The sequence below is a fragment of the Sciurus carolinensis genome, chromosome 12, assembly GCF_902686445.1.
Source record: "Sciurus carolinensis chromosome 12, mSciCar1.2, whole genome shotgun sequence".
NCBI classification, from domain to species: Eukaryota; Metazoa; Chordata; class Mammalia; order Rodentia; family Sciuridae; genus Sciurus; species Sciurus carolinensis.
This window is the reverse complement of record NC_062224.1, coordinates 88748508-88763409: the sequence shown is the minus strand read 5'-3', so window position 1 is coordinate 88763409 and position 14902 is coordinate 88748508. Positions and strand designations below refer to the sequence as shown.

The following is a 14902-nucleotide window of genomic DNA, read 5'->3' as shown; positions in this document are numbered from 1 at the left end:
ATTTGATTTTTCTCCCTCCTTATGGCAAAGGACTATTGCAACTCACTTTCCCCACTAAATAGTCTATTTATATTTTTAGGACAACTGTCTGGATCATTAAAACTGAGAACCCAACATTTGAAAATCTTTAATTGTGTAATTTGGAATCCACTTTTTCAAAAATGATTTGAGATAACAGCAACAAATATGACTTACTGGCTTTTAATAGACATACAAATTCAGAACCACAATAAAAGAATGTAAATATGCCTAACCTAATGGCTAACAGAGGGGCTTTTGGTGAGTTTATTTGGTGGCTTCCTTTCTATCATAACACAAGGGAAAATATAGCAAATTGTTTTTACATAGGAAATGTACCAGTTTCTCATCTAAAACTAAATTTTATTCCTAGTAAATTATGATAGAAATATATAAGGATCCCAAGTAATGTTCCAAGCAGTGTCTTCTACACCACTTTTATACTAACACCTAAGTGGTGTTCATTAAAATCCAAGAGCAACTATTAAAACAGCTTTAGAAACTGATGTTCCCCCTGTATGTAGTCTTGCATACTGCAGAAAGGACTTTCTCATCCCAAACTGTAATGGTGAACTATATCCATTACAGGGTCTTCCTAAATTTTAATTTTCTTAGCAAAACTTTAGACCCTACCATGTGGCACTCTGTTCTAAATTTTATATTCTTTGACAAGGACCTGAATCTTACTCTGATTTGCTCAAGGGGAAACGAAGAGCAAGTTCAGTTGACACCTTTAATGAAATTTGAGGCATCTCACCACTGTGTTTACTGGTTGGAAGTCAGACCAATCTCTCAGTGGAATAAACTACCTGAAATGTTACTTTCTCCATTCTGTGATGACCACCTAATAATTCAGATGCTACTTGAACCCAAATGACATTTCTTTATTGTGATCAGTTGAAATTCAACCAGTTAATGTTACCTACTGGTAATCATTATGCATGCAAAGCTGTAGTCAAACCGGAAGACCAAGTAAAAGCAAGGGAAGCTCTTCACTGTGGCAAGTGCATAAGACATGCATTAAAAATCAAATGACTAGGGTTTCAATTGAAGTTTTATCATTTTTAAGTGGTTCTTAGTTTCTATAAAATGAAATTGTTGTGGAAGATTATTTAGTATTGACATCAAAGACATTGTAAGAGGCTGCATATCGTGACACATGCTCTAAATCAATGACTTGGGAGGTAAGATTGGAGGATTCCAAGTTTGAGTACATCTTGGCAACTAAGTAAGACCCTGTCTGAAAATAAAATTGTACAAAAGGTTGGAAATATTGGTCATTAGTAGAGTGCTTGCCTAGCATATATGAGGCCCTGGGTTCAATCCACAGTACAAAGAATATGGAGGATTTAATGTTAAATTCTTTATAGTTTTTAAAATCAAGAATACCTGCCCTTAAACAAGAATATATTAACATGAGTATTTGAGAGGCCCTCACACCATAAAATGTATAAGTTAACATGTCATTTGAGCCATCTTTTATCATCAAAATCGAGATATAGTAAAGTCATAAATCTCTTTAAATATACAGTTAGTTACCTAAATATAATGAATGAAATTTATAAATATAATAAATATAAATATTCTAAATATAATATATTCTAATATAAATATTTATATTAATATAATATAAACAAACATTCTAAATATAATAGAATGAAACCAAAAATTCAGGAACTCGTTTCTACCCAAATGTCAAAATATCAGTATCTCAAATATGATAGCTTCAAAACTCCCAGAAAGTTCCCTCAAATTCTCTTTTGTTCATGACAACACACTTTCAGATGCCCAGGTGAAACTTACTATGAATACTATTTCTTGCCTGAAATCTTGGAGGACCTTAATTGGCTTGTTCTGCTGCCATTGTTCTCTTTGTACTGAAGCAGAGCTCTAGTCCTCTCTCACGCCTGGCTTAAATACCGACTTCCGGTTGCCAGTGTGAATGGATTCTAAATCCTTAAGTCTTTTTGACCTCAGCTTATTTCATCACTGTTGCTCCCTTTTCATTCGGAAGTAGTTGCCATCGCTGTCATACACCTCATACTTTTGGCCGAGCATCTTTGTTCATTGTTTCCTGTTATATTTCTTTCCACTCCTCTAATGAATTAAGATCACATTCGTGCTTCAGTTTTCAGCTCATACCACTCACGAAACCTTTCCTTTTTCTCTAAGTTAGAGTTGCTCTCTTATTTAAAAAGCCGGTGAGCACAAGTGAGTGACAGGTACAATGGAGGCCAAGTAGAAATGAATGCTTACGGCAAATAGGGTCGTGAGGAAAGGCTTTAGAAGAGAGATACAAGGTTTTGAGGGAGGCATTATAAGCAGAGGAGCAAAATAAAGATGTGGAGGCATGATACACTTTGATGATCACAGAACTGCAAGTACTTCATTATAGTTAGAATATACTGTGGGGCTAGAGAAAGGGAGGAGGAGTTGGGGGCTAGATGTGAGGCTGGAAAGGTAAGATTTTAGAAGCCCATGGTTTTCCACGTTAGGTGTCTTAGACTTTCCAGAGGGCAGCGGGTAACTGTTGAAATGCTTATAGTTGAAAGTTAGTCAGCTTTGCTATTTAGGCAGTGATAGGTTGGAAGAACACTAAAGGCAGAGCTATCAGTTGGAGGGGAAAAAAAAGAAACACTTTGGGGGCACACAAGAATGATCTTCCAAGAAAAGCAAACCTATGAAGGAAACTAGGAAGGAAATGCCAAAGAAGTTGGAGGTCTGGAAATGAATGACAAATCTAAAAAATGAGGATTGACTAGGGTGAAAGGACTTAGAAATAATCTCAAATCCCATCAAAGTACAACCAGGCCAGAGAAAGGAAAAAAGAGACCTGGCAGGATAGCAGGTGGATTTAAATTTCTGATGGGACACCAGACATTTTAAACAGGCTATGGCTCTAGGAAGCTGAGACTGAAATGAAATTAGAGATTAAGCCCAGGTTATTAAACTTTTGTATTGAATGGGACATCCAAGTTGGGAGCCAAAGCCTCAAGATGACAGTTACAGGTGCTAGGAATGGAGATCACTGTCAGCTCGCTGTCCTCAGTGAATGAAGTGGAACAACCCAGAAAAAGTTTATTCCCTCTCTGGGCACAGCCACACCATCTTTTACCTTGGTCTCACAAATATTTCTTGAGATAATTATCATTTGTAGTTCATTAAATACCATTTCCATACTATCATTTCTTTGCTGTATCTCCTCTCACTTGATTATAAACTCTGTAAGGGCAGGTGTCATATCCATTTCATTTATCACTTCTTCCTTGTCACCTAATAAAATGCTATATAATATTCCAAAAATTTATTGAATGGACAAATGAATAATGAAAGGAGAGTAAGGGTGAGGCAGAAAGGAAAGATGAAAGTGTCCTCTAAGAATAAAAGTCATCCTCTCTTCCTGATCAATGAGCTTTCCTTTGGGGATGGGCACTTTGATTTATTCTATCAGTGTCTCCTATGGCATAGATCCTCTAGAAATATATTGGCATGGCAAGTAAGTAAGGGTCATTGCCGAAGCATGTTTTAACTTTATAGGATTTTTCATAGTTTAGTAATAGTTTAGGAAAAATATTAACAAATTTGATTCATATACATGTTGAGGTATGCATACTCTATATTTCATGTATTTGAATTTATATGAGCTGTCACTAATTTCTCTGGAAAATCTCTTTATGACAAATTTCATATTTGGTGGTGATAAAGCCAACAGAGAAAGGAAAACAAACTGTTGCTCTGGCTCCATCTACCAAAGGGTTACTTATTTACTTGTGGTTCCTTGACAGGCTATCCTTCAGGAGCAGTTGCCTCTCAACTGCTTGCTAGTGTCCCCACTACCTTTGTTTACTTTATTCTCCTTTTTAAGACTTTCTAGTTCTTATCCTTTACTTTGGAGAGCTCAAGAGTCACCATCTTCAGCCAGCTTTGTATTATTCTGGCTCTAGTCTCAGTTTGTTTTTCCTCAAGCCAGGAGAAGTTAAGGCTAGTCATTCATTGTCAGTAGGTTGGAAATTCTACCCTATTCTGAAATATTTCTGAACTAGCTCAAAGGGTGTGGCAGTGTTACAAAGAGGTGTCATATCTTCTTGTATTTTGGTTAAATAGTGATTTTTTGCATCAGTTGTCATTTCCTGCCATCCTTTCTGATTCATCATTTAAAATCTCTAAACAAAGCATCTAACAGCTGGGTGTTGTGTTTGAACACTTTTTTTAAAATATATAAGTATGTATTTCCCGTTTGAGTGGTTCGTACTTGTATTTTGTTTTAAACCAGCAAAATGAAACCTCATCCTAATTTCTCCCAGATCACCATAGTAAAATGCCTTGCATTTTGCTATGCTTTTTTTTTAAAAAAAATATTGTAGTCGTCAATGGACCTTTATTTATTTGTATTTGGTGCTGAGGATCAAACCCAGTGCCTCACACATGCTAGGCAAGTGCTCTACCACTGTGCTACAACCCCAGCCCCTGTTATGCTCTTTTGCAAGGAAAATAAATTGAAATCTTCGAGTCCTCTCAGATACAATTTTGCCATCCAGTGTTATGGAATTTCCACACACCGTCAACATTGAGTCATTAAATTTTATTCTGCTAGAATTATACAACTTAAGGAATGAGAGCTTGGAGAACTCTCATTGATCATCATCTACCAACTTCACTGGGTAACAGATGAAAAAACTTAACTCCAGAGACTTCCCTAAGGGCATGGAGCTGCAAAGTGCCTTCAGCAAGATTGTTTTCCACCTCACTTTACTGTCTCCTCACCCAAACCCAATCCCTCATCTGGCAGGCTCCTTTGCATACTTCTTTCCGAATAAGTTCTTTTCCTAGCATGAGTCCTCCCAAGAGTGACACTAAGCAAGGCAGCCCACAAAAGCAGCTGCTTCTGTTTCTTCTAGTTGAAAATTGTCTTGTGGTAGAAGTTGAGGACTATGAAAAAGTTACGGTAATTTAGTAATTTACTAAATGCTAATATACTTCCAAAGGAGTTAGTGCATAAAGGTTTTCAAAATGTCTAAATTATTCCTATGAACACATGAGGCAGAAGAATCTGAATATGAAAAGTCACATATAAGACCATGTTTCCTAAACTGATGGCAATTAAAATTGAGAATAAAATTCTGTGTTTTCCTACTTGGTGGATCTGGACCAGAAATGAAGTTATTTCCTTACTTTTTCTCCTATAAACCTCAAGGATTGGAATAATATTTATAACCTCCCTTGCTTGTGGTTTACTTATCCTTAATTTAGAGGGATGTTTTCTCAAAGATTGTAGGACATTTATACACTTACATGAAATGATTCATGATAAATGTACAAGGTGGACATCTACCCTTATTGCCTTTTATGAATATTTAAACTTTAATAAAGGCTAATATAGTAAGTTATTGATCAAATACACATGTATATCTACAGTTAGCTTGGAACCTTAGTTTAAAATGTTCTTTCCCAGCTGCTGTCTTTCAATTAAACGTCTAAAAAAAGGTACATCTTAAAATCTGGAAAATTCTTGACATTAATACTCTCCAATGGATATACTTAGAACATTTAATTGTAAAATCACTGATAGCAGTCATATATGGTTCTAGAAGGGGTAATCATAAAAGATACTTTTATTCAGAATCTTTTAAAAAGAACTAAGAAGTTGGTTTAAGTGTGTCATGCCGTTTTCCTTCCTTTGCAGCTACGACAGTTAGTTAATATGTGTATCAACCCGGATCCAGAGAAGCGACCAGACATCACCTACGTTTATGATGTGGCAAAGAGGATGCATGCGTGCACTGCAAGCAGCTAAATGTGCATAAGATCATGAATATAACCAAAATAATTTTAAGTATTTTTGTGCAAATCATACCTCCCTTTTTGTCTGGGTGTTAAGATTAATATTTCAGAGCTAATGTGCTTTGAATCCTTAACCAGTTTTCATGTAACTTTCATTTTGTACCAATCTGAATCACCTTTATATAACCCAAAATGTCTTCAGGATAATCAAAATGCATGTTAGGGAAGTGAGCGAGACATGATAGTTTTTAATAGCTAAAGGCTTTTAAGAATTGAGTTTTCTGTCGATAGACTGTGAGTGCCAAATATTGAAGGAGGGCTTGGTGCACAAGTATGAAACCTGATCAGAAGTATCTGAATGTTTGACTTGTGTGGTTTTTAGTCATTTATAGATATTGAAATGAACACCATTGTGAACTTTTGTGATTTTAATGTTTGAAGTATGTTTTAGTTCTTAGCATTGTAACTTTCAGATATGTAATTCTAATAAGTATAGACAGACTATGAGAAACACTTAAAATTCTTAGCTTAGACATTCAAAATGCAACTATTAAATGTGAAAAGATTTGGGGACGAAATGTGAGTCAGACACTGAAAAGTCTTTGTTTTGCTTTAGTATCTTTGATATTCTCTTTGCATTAAAATGGTAGAAATGAATCCATTTAAAAAGTGGTTAAGGATTTGTTTGGCTGGTGTGAGTAATTTTTAAAGTTGCACATTGCTCAAGGCTTTTTTGTGTTTTTAATATTTGTACATTTGAAAAATATTCTTTGAATAATTTTGCAGTACTATATTTCAGTTTCTTTATAAATCTAAAGGCATTTTAACTCATTGTACACTATAATGTAAGCGTATGTTTTTATTCATAGATTTTTATTGAAGTCCCGATTGGTCCCCTTCAGAAATTTTTATATTCAAGGTATTTTATTTATATTTTATGTGCATTTTATCTATTAGTGTTTCAGATTGTTCTGAGAACATAATTCCCTTTTGAGAAATATTTGGTGTACCAACAATTCCTTGTATTGAAAACTTAAAAATTTGGGCCACCTTGTATACATGTACTTTGTCTTGTTAGAGGAAGAAAGGATGTGTGTTATAATGTACCTGTGAATGTTGATAGTTTTTAAATTAACCTTGTCAAATGAAATGTTTAAGGAAATGAAAACTGGCCATTACTACAGCCAGAATTATGACATTAACATTTGAGAAACTTGAGCAGAGTACTGTAATTCAGCATGAAGATGAGAGATGGTAATGCTTAATATAGTTCAAGGAATTGGGCAGAGTTTAGTAAATGCTGTTATGGAGATATGTTTTCCCCGAATGCCTTCATATTAGTAGCAACCAGTTCCTTACAGATTTCGACGTCAAAAGACTGAGTGGCGGTCACTCTTAAAGGACTACAAAGCCTTGGAACGAATTATATCCTGCCAACACGAAACATTGTGTTCAGAAAACACCTGCCTTTAGCTAATACAACTGCTGGCTTCCCCCCATAGTAGTTTTCTTAGGCTCATTTGAATATTTTCAAGGAACTTGTACAGTTAAAAAAGTATGAAATCTTTAATAGGTTGCATATTATATCTGAAGGATAATATTTTCTAGGAATAGGCAAAGGAAACCTGGTCGGTCTTTTTAATGAGGGCTGGATGCATTGTATTTCCCAGATTCTAATGACTCATCGCATTTACACTGTACATCACTAGGTTTATCCCCAGAAGCCTGCACAGAAGTGGTTTCATTGACCACTAGTGTCATATTTGTTTTAATGTAATATAATTGACTGAGAAATGTCTCTGGGTAGAACAGATCCTCTCCTCCTTGCAGTCTTGAAGAATACATGAATCCAAAGTTCATTAGCTTAATCCCTTCACAGTGACTTTTTAAGATTTAAGATTTCTTCTCAGTGAACCTGTCTGCTAAAAAATAGCTGGGAAGAATTTGATGGTCAGGAAAGTTTGTTATTATTTTCTACTTGTGGAAATTTCTGTTTCAGTTATATTTTTTTTAATCCCAGCATTCATATTTTTCTTGAAGAAACCACTGGGCAAAATCAAATTTAATTTTAAAAGGTAATTTCAAAGAATTATGAAGATGATTGCAAGTTCTAATCACCTATGAATTTTTTTAAGTAAATTTTATATTAAGGTAAACATTTGAATTGAGAAGCAGTAAAATGAAAGGTACATCTGATTCTAAACCTTATTTAAACATTGGTACCAGTTACTCAGGGGATAACGTGGAGTAACTTTTGTATGCTGAGGTTTAGGAATGGTGAATGAAGGGTATTGTATAAAGTGCTCAATGTGCAATGATTGTAATTTAGTAAGATACAGCCATTTCATGAATGCTCTACCATTCTATGTAGTGTATTACAAAACACCTTTCTTGTATTCATATACTTCAGGTGTTGCCGTTAACATTTACCATGATATTTATTTTAACCAAAATGTTATTCACATTAAATGTTTAATCTTTAAAATGAATGTATTGTTTATAACCCATAAATACATAATTAGCCTATGCCTCATATTTCAATAGTACTGTAATATGGACTTTTGTGAAATACTTTTATTTTGTTATGCTTTGAATACACATACAAGAAGACTGTTAGCTTTGAAAATTGTATAATATCCTAATATATAAAAATAAAATAAGTGCTGTATAATTTATGCATCTATGATTTCCTCTGCCAAAGTCTACCATTACTTAATTCATTTATCCTACAAAAATCAGTTCTTAAGCACATCCCTAACTTGACCATTTTGGAAAAGCCCAAGACTTGAAATGGTCAAGAGTAAGAGCCCCAACAGACTGAGTCGTTTTTGAATATGCTTTATGAGGCACATCTTCACATGTTCCTATTCTCTTCACTGCCTTATTTTCTATCTGTAAGAAATGCTTTCTAAATATTAAAAATCTTCCTGCTTTGAACCTTTAGAACTGGATTCAGTTGTCACTGTAGTAATGCTAATGTTGCAGATATTTTATATATTTTCCTTTTAAGGGAGGATTGCTGCTATGCCTGCAAACATTCAGACAAAAGTGTTCTGAGCAGGGTAAAACCCGTCAGACTGGTAGAGTGAGTAGATGGATATGCACTACACCTCAGCATTATATGCCAAATAGACCATGATGAAGAATGACTAATTTTATAACCTATGACCTATATTAAACTTTGGTCTGATTGTGTATGTGTGTGGGCATGGGTGTGTATTCATAATTGTAAAATATTAAGATTTAGCCAGTTTGAGACTGGTTATAAAATTTCCAAAGTATATTAATTAGAAAAGCCAGTCTTAGACATGTTTATAAATGTCTTAATACAGCCATAGAAACCATAAGTTGGTGCAATTGCTTTATTAATCAAAATGGTGAACTAATTATCAAAAGTGTTTTGGTAATTCAAAGTTGTTACCCTATTTTTAATTACACGTGAATTTCTGGTTAAATTAGTGATGACTTAAAACAGACTTATCAGATCGGAGAAAGACATAAAAGCTCATACCATTTATTTTCAGTTGAGAGGTTTGAGAGTTCTTTTATGCATTGAATTCATTCTTCACTTACAAAAATCTAATTTTAAACTTTAAAAGTTCCTTTAACATCTTCTAAAGTTAGGATTTATAAACACAGGCTTTCAGTAATTTTCACTATGAATATTACAAGGCATAGAAAATCATTTTTACTCCTTTGTAGAAATATGTGGATGAATTGGTATAATCCTTCCTTTCTCCTATGTAAAATAGAGATATTAATTACTAACCCTACAGGAGAATTACATTTCAATACATTTTTGAGGACTTAGTACAAAGTCACATGCAAAATGAATGCTTAATACAATTTATGTGTATAGAAATACCATGGGAATCAGGTTGTACTTCTAACTACTTTTGCATTGTTCTCTTCATTCTAGTCCCACTGGCCTGGTTTTTCAAAGGACTCAAACTTTTTCACTCTAGGGCCAGATTAAATGGTTCATCTCATTTTGTTAGGAAAAATCCATCAAATCTTAGAAAGCTATTTTTTTTTTTTTTTTTTTAAAGTATGGCCAAGTAAACAGAAATGTGATCAATTGTATGGTTTTTTTTGGTAAAGGATTTGAACTTGGGGCACTCAGCCACTAAGCCACATCCCCTGCGCTGCCCCCCCCCCTTTTTAAATTCCTTTTTACCTCGAGATAAGGGGATCACAAGTTTGTGACCAGCCTCAGCAAATTAGGGAGACCCTAATCTCAGCCTCCTGAGTTGCTAGGATTACAGGTATGCCCTGTGCCACCAAATACCCAGTTACTTGTGTGATTTTTAAATCCTTATCTCCCTCCTAGATCTTAAATGCCAGAAGAACAAGTACTTCCTGTGTCATGCACTGTGGTATTTTAAACTTAAAAATGCCACATTCACAGTCACTTTTTATTGAATTAATGAGCATTATAATGCTCAAATGTAACTGAGCATTACAAAGAGCAGATTTTTAAAAAAAATCAAAAAAGGTAGGGACAAGGAAGGAGGAAAGAGGATAAAAAATAAAGCTAAACAAGAAAAATTTGAACTTGTTCATAGCCATGGGTTATCAAGAAATTGAAAACAATGAGGACTAAGATTAGGACCCACCCCCCAAATTACTGAGAAATGACTAACATCTTTAAGCAGCATTTCAATAGGAGAATGGAATGGAAACAATTTAGGGAAATATAGGAATGGCCCTGGAGAATATTTTATTATCAGAGTAGCTCAAAAAATGTTTGCAGTACTGGAGATTGAACCCAGGACCTTGAGCCTGCTAGGCAAACACTCTTCCACTGAGTTACACCCTTTTTAATTCACTTCGAGACAGGTCTCCCCAAGTTGCTTAGGCTGACCTTAAACTTGCAGTCCCATCTCAGCCTCCTGAGTAAATGGGATTACAGGCATGCACCACTGCACCCAGCAACAGCTGAATTTTTAAAGATAAACATGACCTTAGAATGCTTGCAGTTTTAAGAGGACTGGCATGTGGAGAAACCAAAGATCTTAAGAAGTGCAGAAAGTGATAGAGAATGAGATCCACAGAAAGGATTCATCCCCCAACTTCTTAAACGTTTACTGAGTATACACCACTTTCACACAATCTTGAGCAAAAATTTGTTTTCCTGAACTTAAATCGGGAAGAAATATCTAACAAATACGTTAATGCAAATTATGATAAGAGCTGTGGAAGAAGAGAGACACTGAGGAAGTGGCATTTAAGTCAAATCCTAAAGGATGGAAGAATCCCGCTAAACAACAAGGGAAGCTCATGCCCAACAGAGAAGCAAGGGGAAAGTGGCATAGCTGAGACACAAAAGGCGAGTGTGTGTGTGTGAGCAGGGGAGGAGTGAGGCAAGTTCGTTTGGAGATTTTCTACCTGCAGCAACCAGTTAATGAGTGTGAGAACATTCACAGTGACTGAAAAAAAAAAATGCTTAGAAATAATTGAGCATGAAAGATGTAAGATTTATTTGATGGAAATTATAGAATCTGGAAGGACACAAAGCAAAAACTGAAGAGGCCTTGTTCTTAAACTATAAATATCAAGCATTGATTAATATTAGTAACAGTGTCAATCCAAACATTCTTTGTTCTAATTAGTTGTACATAACAGTAGAATGCATTTATACTTTTTGATAAATCATACATAAATGGAATATAATTTCTCATTTTTCCATTTGTACATGTTGTTGGACCACATGGGTCATGCAGTCATATAGGTACATGAGGTGCTGTCTCTTTCACACTGTGACCCGGATGAAATGTTAAAAGTTCACATGAAGACTAACAAAGAAAATTTACGAAACAGTGGAATTACTGTATCACATATAAATATGTTCCACAAAGCAGGATGGTGTCATAAGAAGAATATTGTTACACAATAAACAGACCAAGCATATTCCTTAGTATTATGAGAACAGAAAATAAGGAATGGCTTCAACTTATAGGGAAAAAAAAGTAAATGGTACAACTGACTACCCACTGTATGAAAACAAACTTACATTCCTATCATACTATATAGGGAAGTACATACCAATGTCTTAATGATGTTAATTTCAAAATGAGGAGGAGGAAAAATATCAGAAAAAATTTAGAAAAATGCCTAACTTTATGAAAAAGTAACATGCATAAAATAGATGGGGACTTCAAGATAACTGATTAGAGGTACCCAGCGTGCATCTCCCATACAAAAAGAAAACCCAAGTAACAGGTGGATAGCTGCATTTTGAGATGAGTGAATGTGAGGGAACACTGGAAATCAGCAAGAGAATATAAGATTCAGAGGCCTAGGATGGAAACATAATAAGAGAAACAAAGCATCCTGGCATTTACCTCTCTTTCCCTCCCAGCCAGGGGAGGAGAGGTCTCCCTTTTGCAGGAGTAAGGGCAGGAGTCCCACCAAACTAGCAGCATAGATGCTGGCTTACTGTTCTCACAGGTGGCAGCTCAGATGTAATCTAAAAATGTGCATGGTAGCCTTGCTTTGGAAAAGAATCTCACATCTTCCAATGAACTCCCAGAGTACTATATAGCCACAAGCTCTAAAGATCAGAAATTCCCAGATATTACCAACTCTGGAACTTCCCAAGATATTCCAATATAATAGCTCCGTAGATAGCTGCCAGACCCAGCAAAATGACTGACTCAAGTGGGGTGCCCAGCACTGTAGGGAAGGGTGTTGCTACATGGAGGGGAATGGAGGGCATTGCCATTGACAACCAAGGGATCAGGAAACTTGTCCTCTGAGACCCAGAGTGTGACCAGCCTCTGCCAGGACGGCAACCAGGTAGCCACAGTTCCTATTGCCCCCTTCCCTGTGCTGTACACAGGGTGGGACCATAGTTCCACTGTGGACCTGCACAGATTGGCAGACTGAGGCAGCCTTAAGCAGTGCTGTAAGTCAGGATGTCACACTGCCTCGGCACACACTGTCAAAAGAGACCTGGAGGGAAACAGCATGACTCTGGCCGTATTCCATTCTTGCTCACTCCTGGAAAGGCATGACAGCTGAAGATGGGACAGAAAAACCCTGCCATCGCACCATCCTTTGGCATCCATGTCCCCAGGAACTAAAGTTCTACTCCCCAGTGGGCACTAACAAAGTAGCAGGAGGGACAAAAACCACAGTTTCTTCCTGCCACCAACCTATATGGTTTCCACTGCCCGCTGCCCCCCTCTCCCACACCTTGCCAAACTATGCACTGCTGTTGGGACTGGGAGTTGAGTACCACATAGCGGGTATTGAAGTTCCTGCCACTGTCTCTCTCCAGTGTGAGCCTGCACCACGATCTGGTCAGAGGACAAGTGCTTCTGGCCCCTTATCACTACTAGTCCCACCAATGCCAGAGGGCTTTGCTAGTAACAGAGTCAACAGTATTTGAGGACACTCCCATCACCTGATCAGTGTCACAACTCCCATTGTTAGAGTAGTCACACAATGAGCACTTAATATCTATTGCCGTCTACGTCATACCTGCCTGAATTGCCAGCATGCTCTCAAAATTACATGACCCATAGAAACATGAGTCTTATTTGGACATGCCACACACCGTGCCCAAATGCACTAGTGACAGCCCAAATGAGACTGCACTGTAGCATCCAAATATAATTAAAGCCATCATTGCTGAACAAAATGGCATTCCAAAACCCATCTTAAGAGTCAGTTACTAAAAAGACCACTCAAAAAAAAAGTAGAGATACTTAATAAAACAGATGTCAATGCAGGAGCACAAGATATATGAAAAAAGTTAATATGACACAAAAGTTATTCTTTATCAACACATTTGAAAAACCAAAATGGATGAGATGCCCTTTTTATCAACACATTTGAAAAGAAATCAAAATGGATGAGATACCCAAAAATTTTAAATAAAAGAAAGTTCAGTGAGATCCAAGAAAATATAGAAGGTTAATTGAAATTAGGAATACAATGAAGGATATGCATGAGAAATTTAGCAGAGAGATTTTGAAAAAGAAAACAAATCTTGGGACTGGAGATCTGAATAAATTGATTAAAAATGTGGTTCAAAGTCTAAACAAACTAGAAGAACGAATATCTGAACTGGAAGACAGTTCTTTGAAATCCCATTCAGAAACAAAGGAGTGAGAGGAGATATAGTAATTGCAGTAATAAGAATGAAGACATTTAAAAAAATTGGGACACCATTAAATGAGCAACTTCTGCGTCCTTGGAATATCTGTAAGTGAGGTGGTAAAGTTTAAGGACTTAGAAAACTTATTCAATGATGTAATAGCAGAAAATTTTCCTAATCTTGGGAAGTATGTCAACATCCAGGTACAGAGGCTTATAGAACCCCTAACAGATATGATCAGAAAATATTTTCATCATGGCATATTATAATCCAAAAATGCAAGAAACTATTTAAAATCTGCAAAACAAAAGTGCCAAGTCACATTTGATGGCATTCTTATTAGACTGAAAGCAGATTTCTCAGCATAAATCCTACAGGCCGGGGGACAGGGGGAAGCAATAAAATTTTGGAATTTTTTAGGAATTTATATTCCTGAAAGAAAATGATTCCTAATCAAGAAACTATCAAGCATGACTATCTTCAGAAATGAAGAAGAAATAAAACTTTCTGATGTAAGCAAAAGCAGAATTTATGACCTCTATGGTAGTCTTTCAAAATATACTAAAGGGAGTCCTTCATCCAGAGGTAAAAATATGTCTAAGAATAAATCCAAGTAGATGCACAAAAGAAAAAGAATCAAAGATCAGTGCAGTAAATCATCAAACCACACAGAACAAAAGAGGAAGAATACAAAAATTATTCAAAACAACAAGTGAAGGGGCAGAAGATGGCAGATTAGCAAGAAGCACTAGAATGAAATGAAAAAAAAAATACAGGAGATACACAGGACTCCAAATATACAAAATTACAACAGACCCACTCCTATACACTTTATTAAAATGTCTAATATACAAAATAAGGATAAGCTTTTAAAAGCAGCTAGAGAAAAATGACTGGTCACATTTTAGAGGTAAACCAATCTAGAGCTCAGCTGATTTTTCAACCCATACCCTAAAAGCTGAAAGGTCTTAGAATAAGTTTACCAAGCTCTGAAAGAAA

The 14902-nt window shown here is 35.9% G+C and overlaps 1 protein-coding gene across 4 annotated transcripts in view; it reads left to right on the top strand.

Annotated features, from left to right (window-relative positions):
• Nek7 (NIMA related kinase 7) overlaps positions 1 to 8719 on the top strand; it is a 141516-nt gene extending 132797 nt beyond the window's left edge. For 3 of the 4 annotated variants that reach the window (XM_047520720.1, XM_047520719.1, XM_047520723.1), the window contains one exon: positions 5702 to 8718. In XM_047520720.1, coding sequence (XP_047376676.1) covers positions 5702 to 5812 — 111 coding nt within the window. In that variant the 3' untranslated portion in view covers positions 5813 to 8718. Of the gene's footprint in view, positions 1 to 5701 lie in introns of all 4 variants that reach the window. The other variant, XM_047520724.1, reaches the window with a different exon arrangement.
• The last annotated feature ends 6183 nt before the right edge of the window (positions 8720 to 14902 follow it).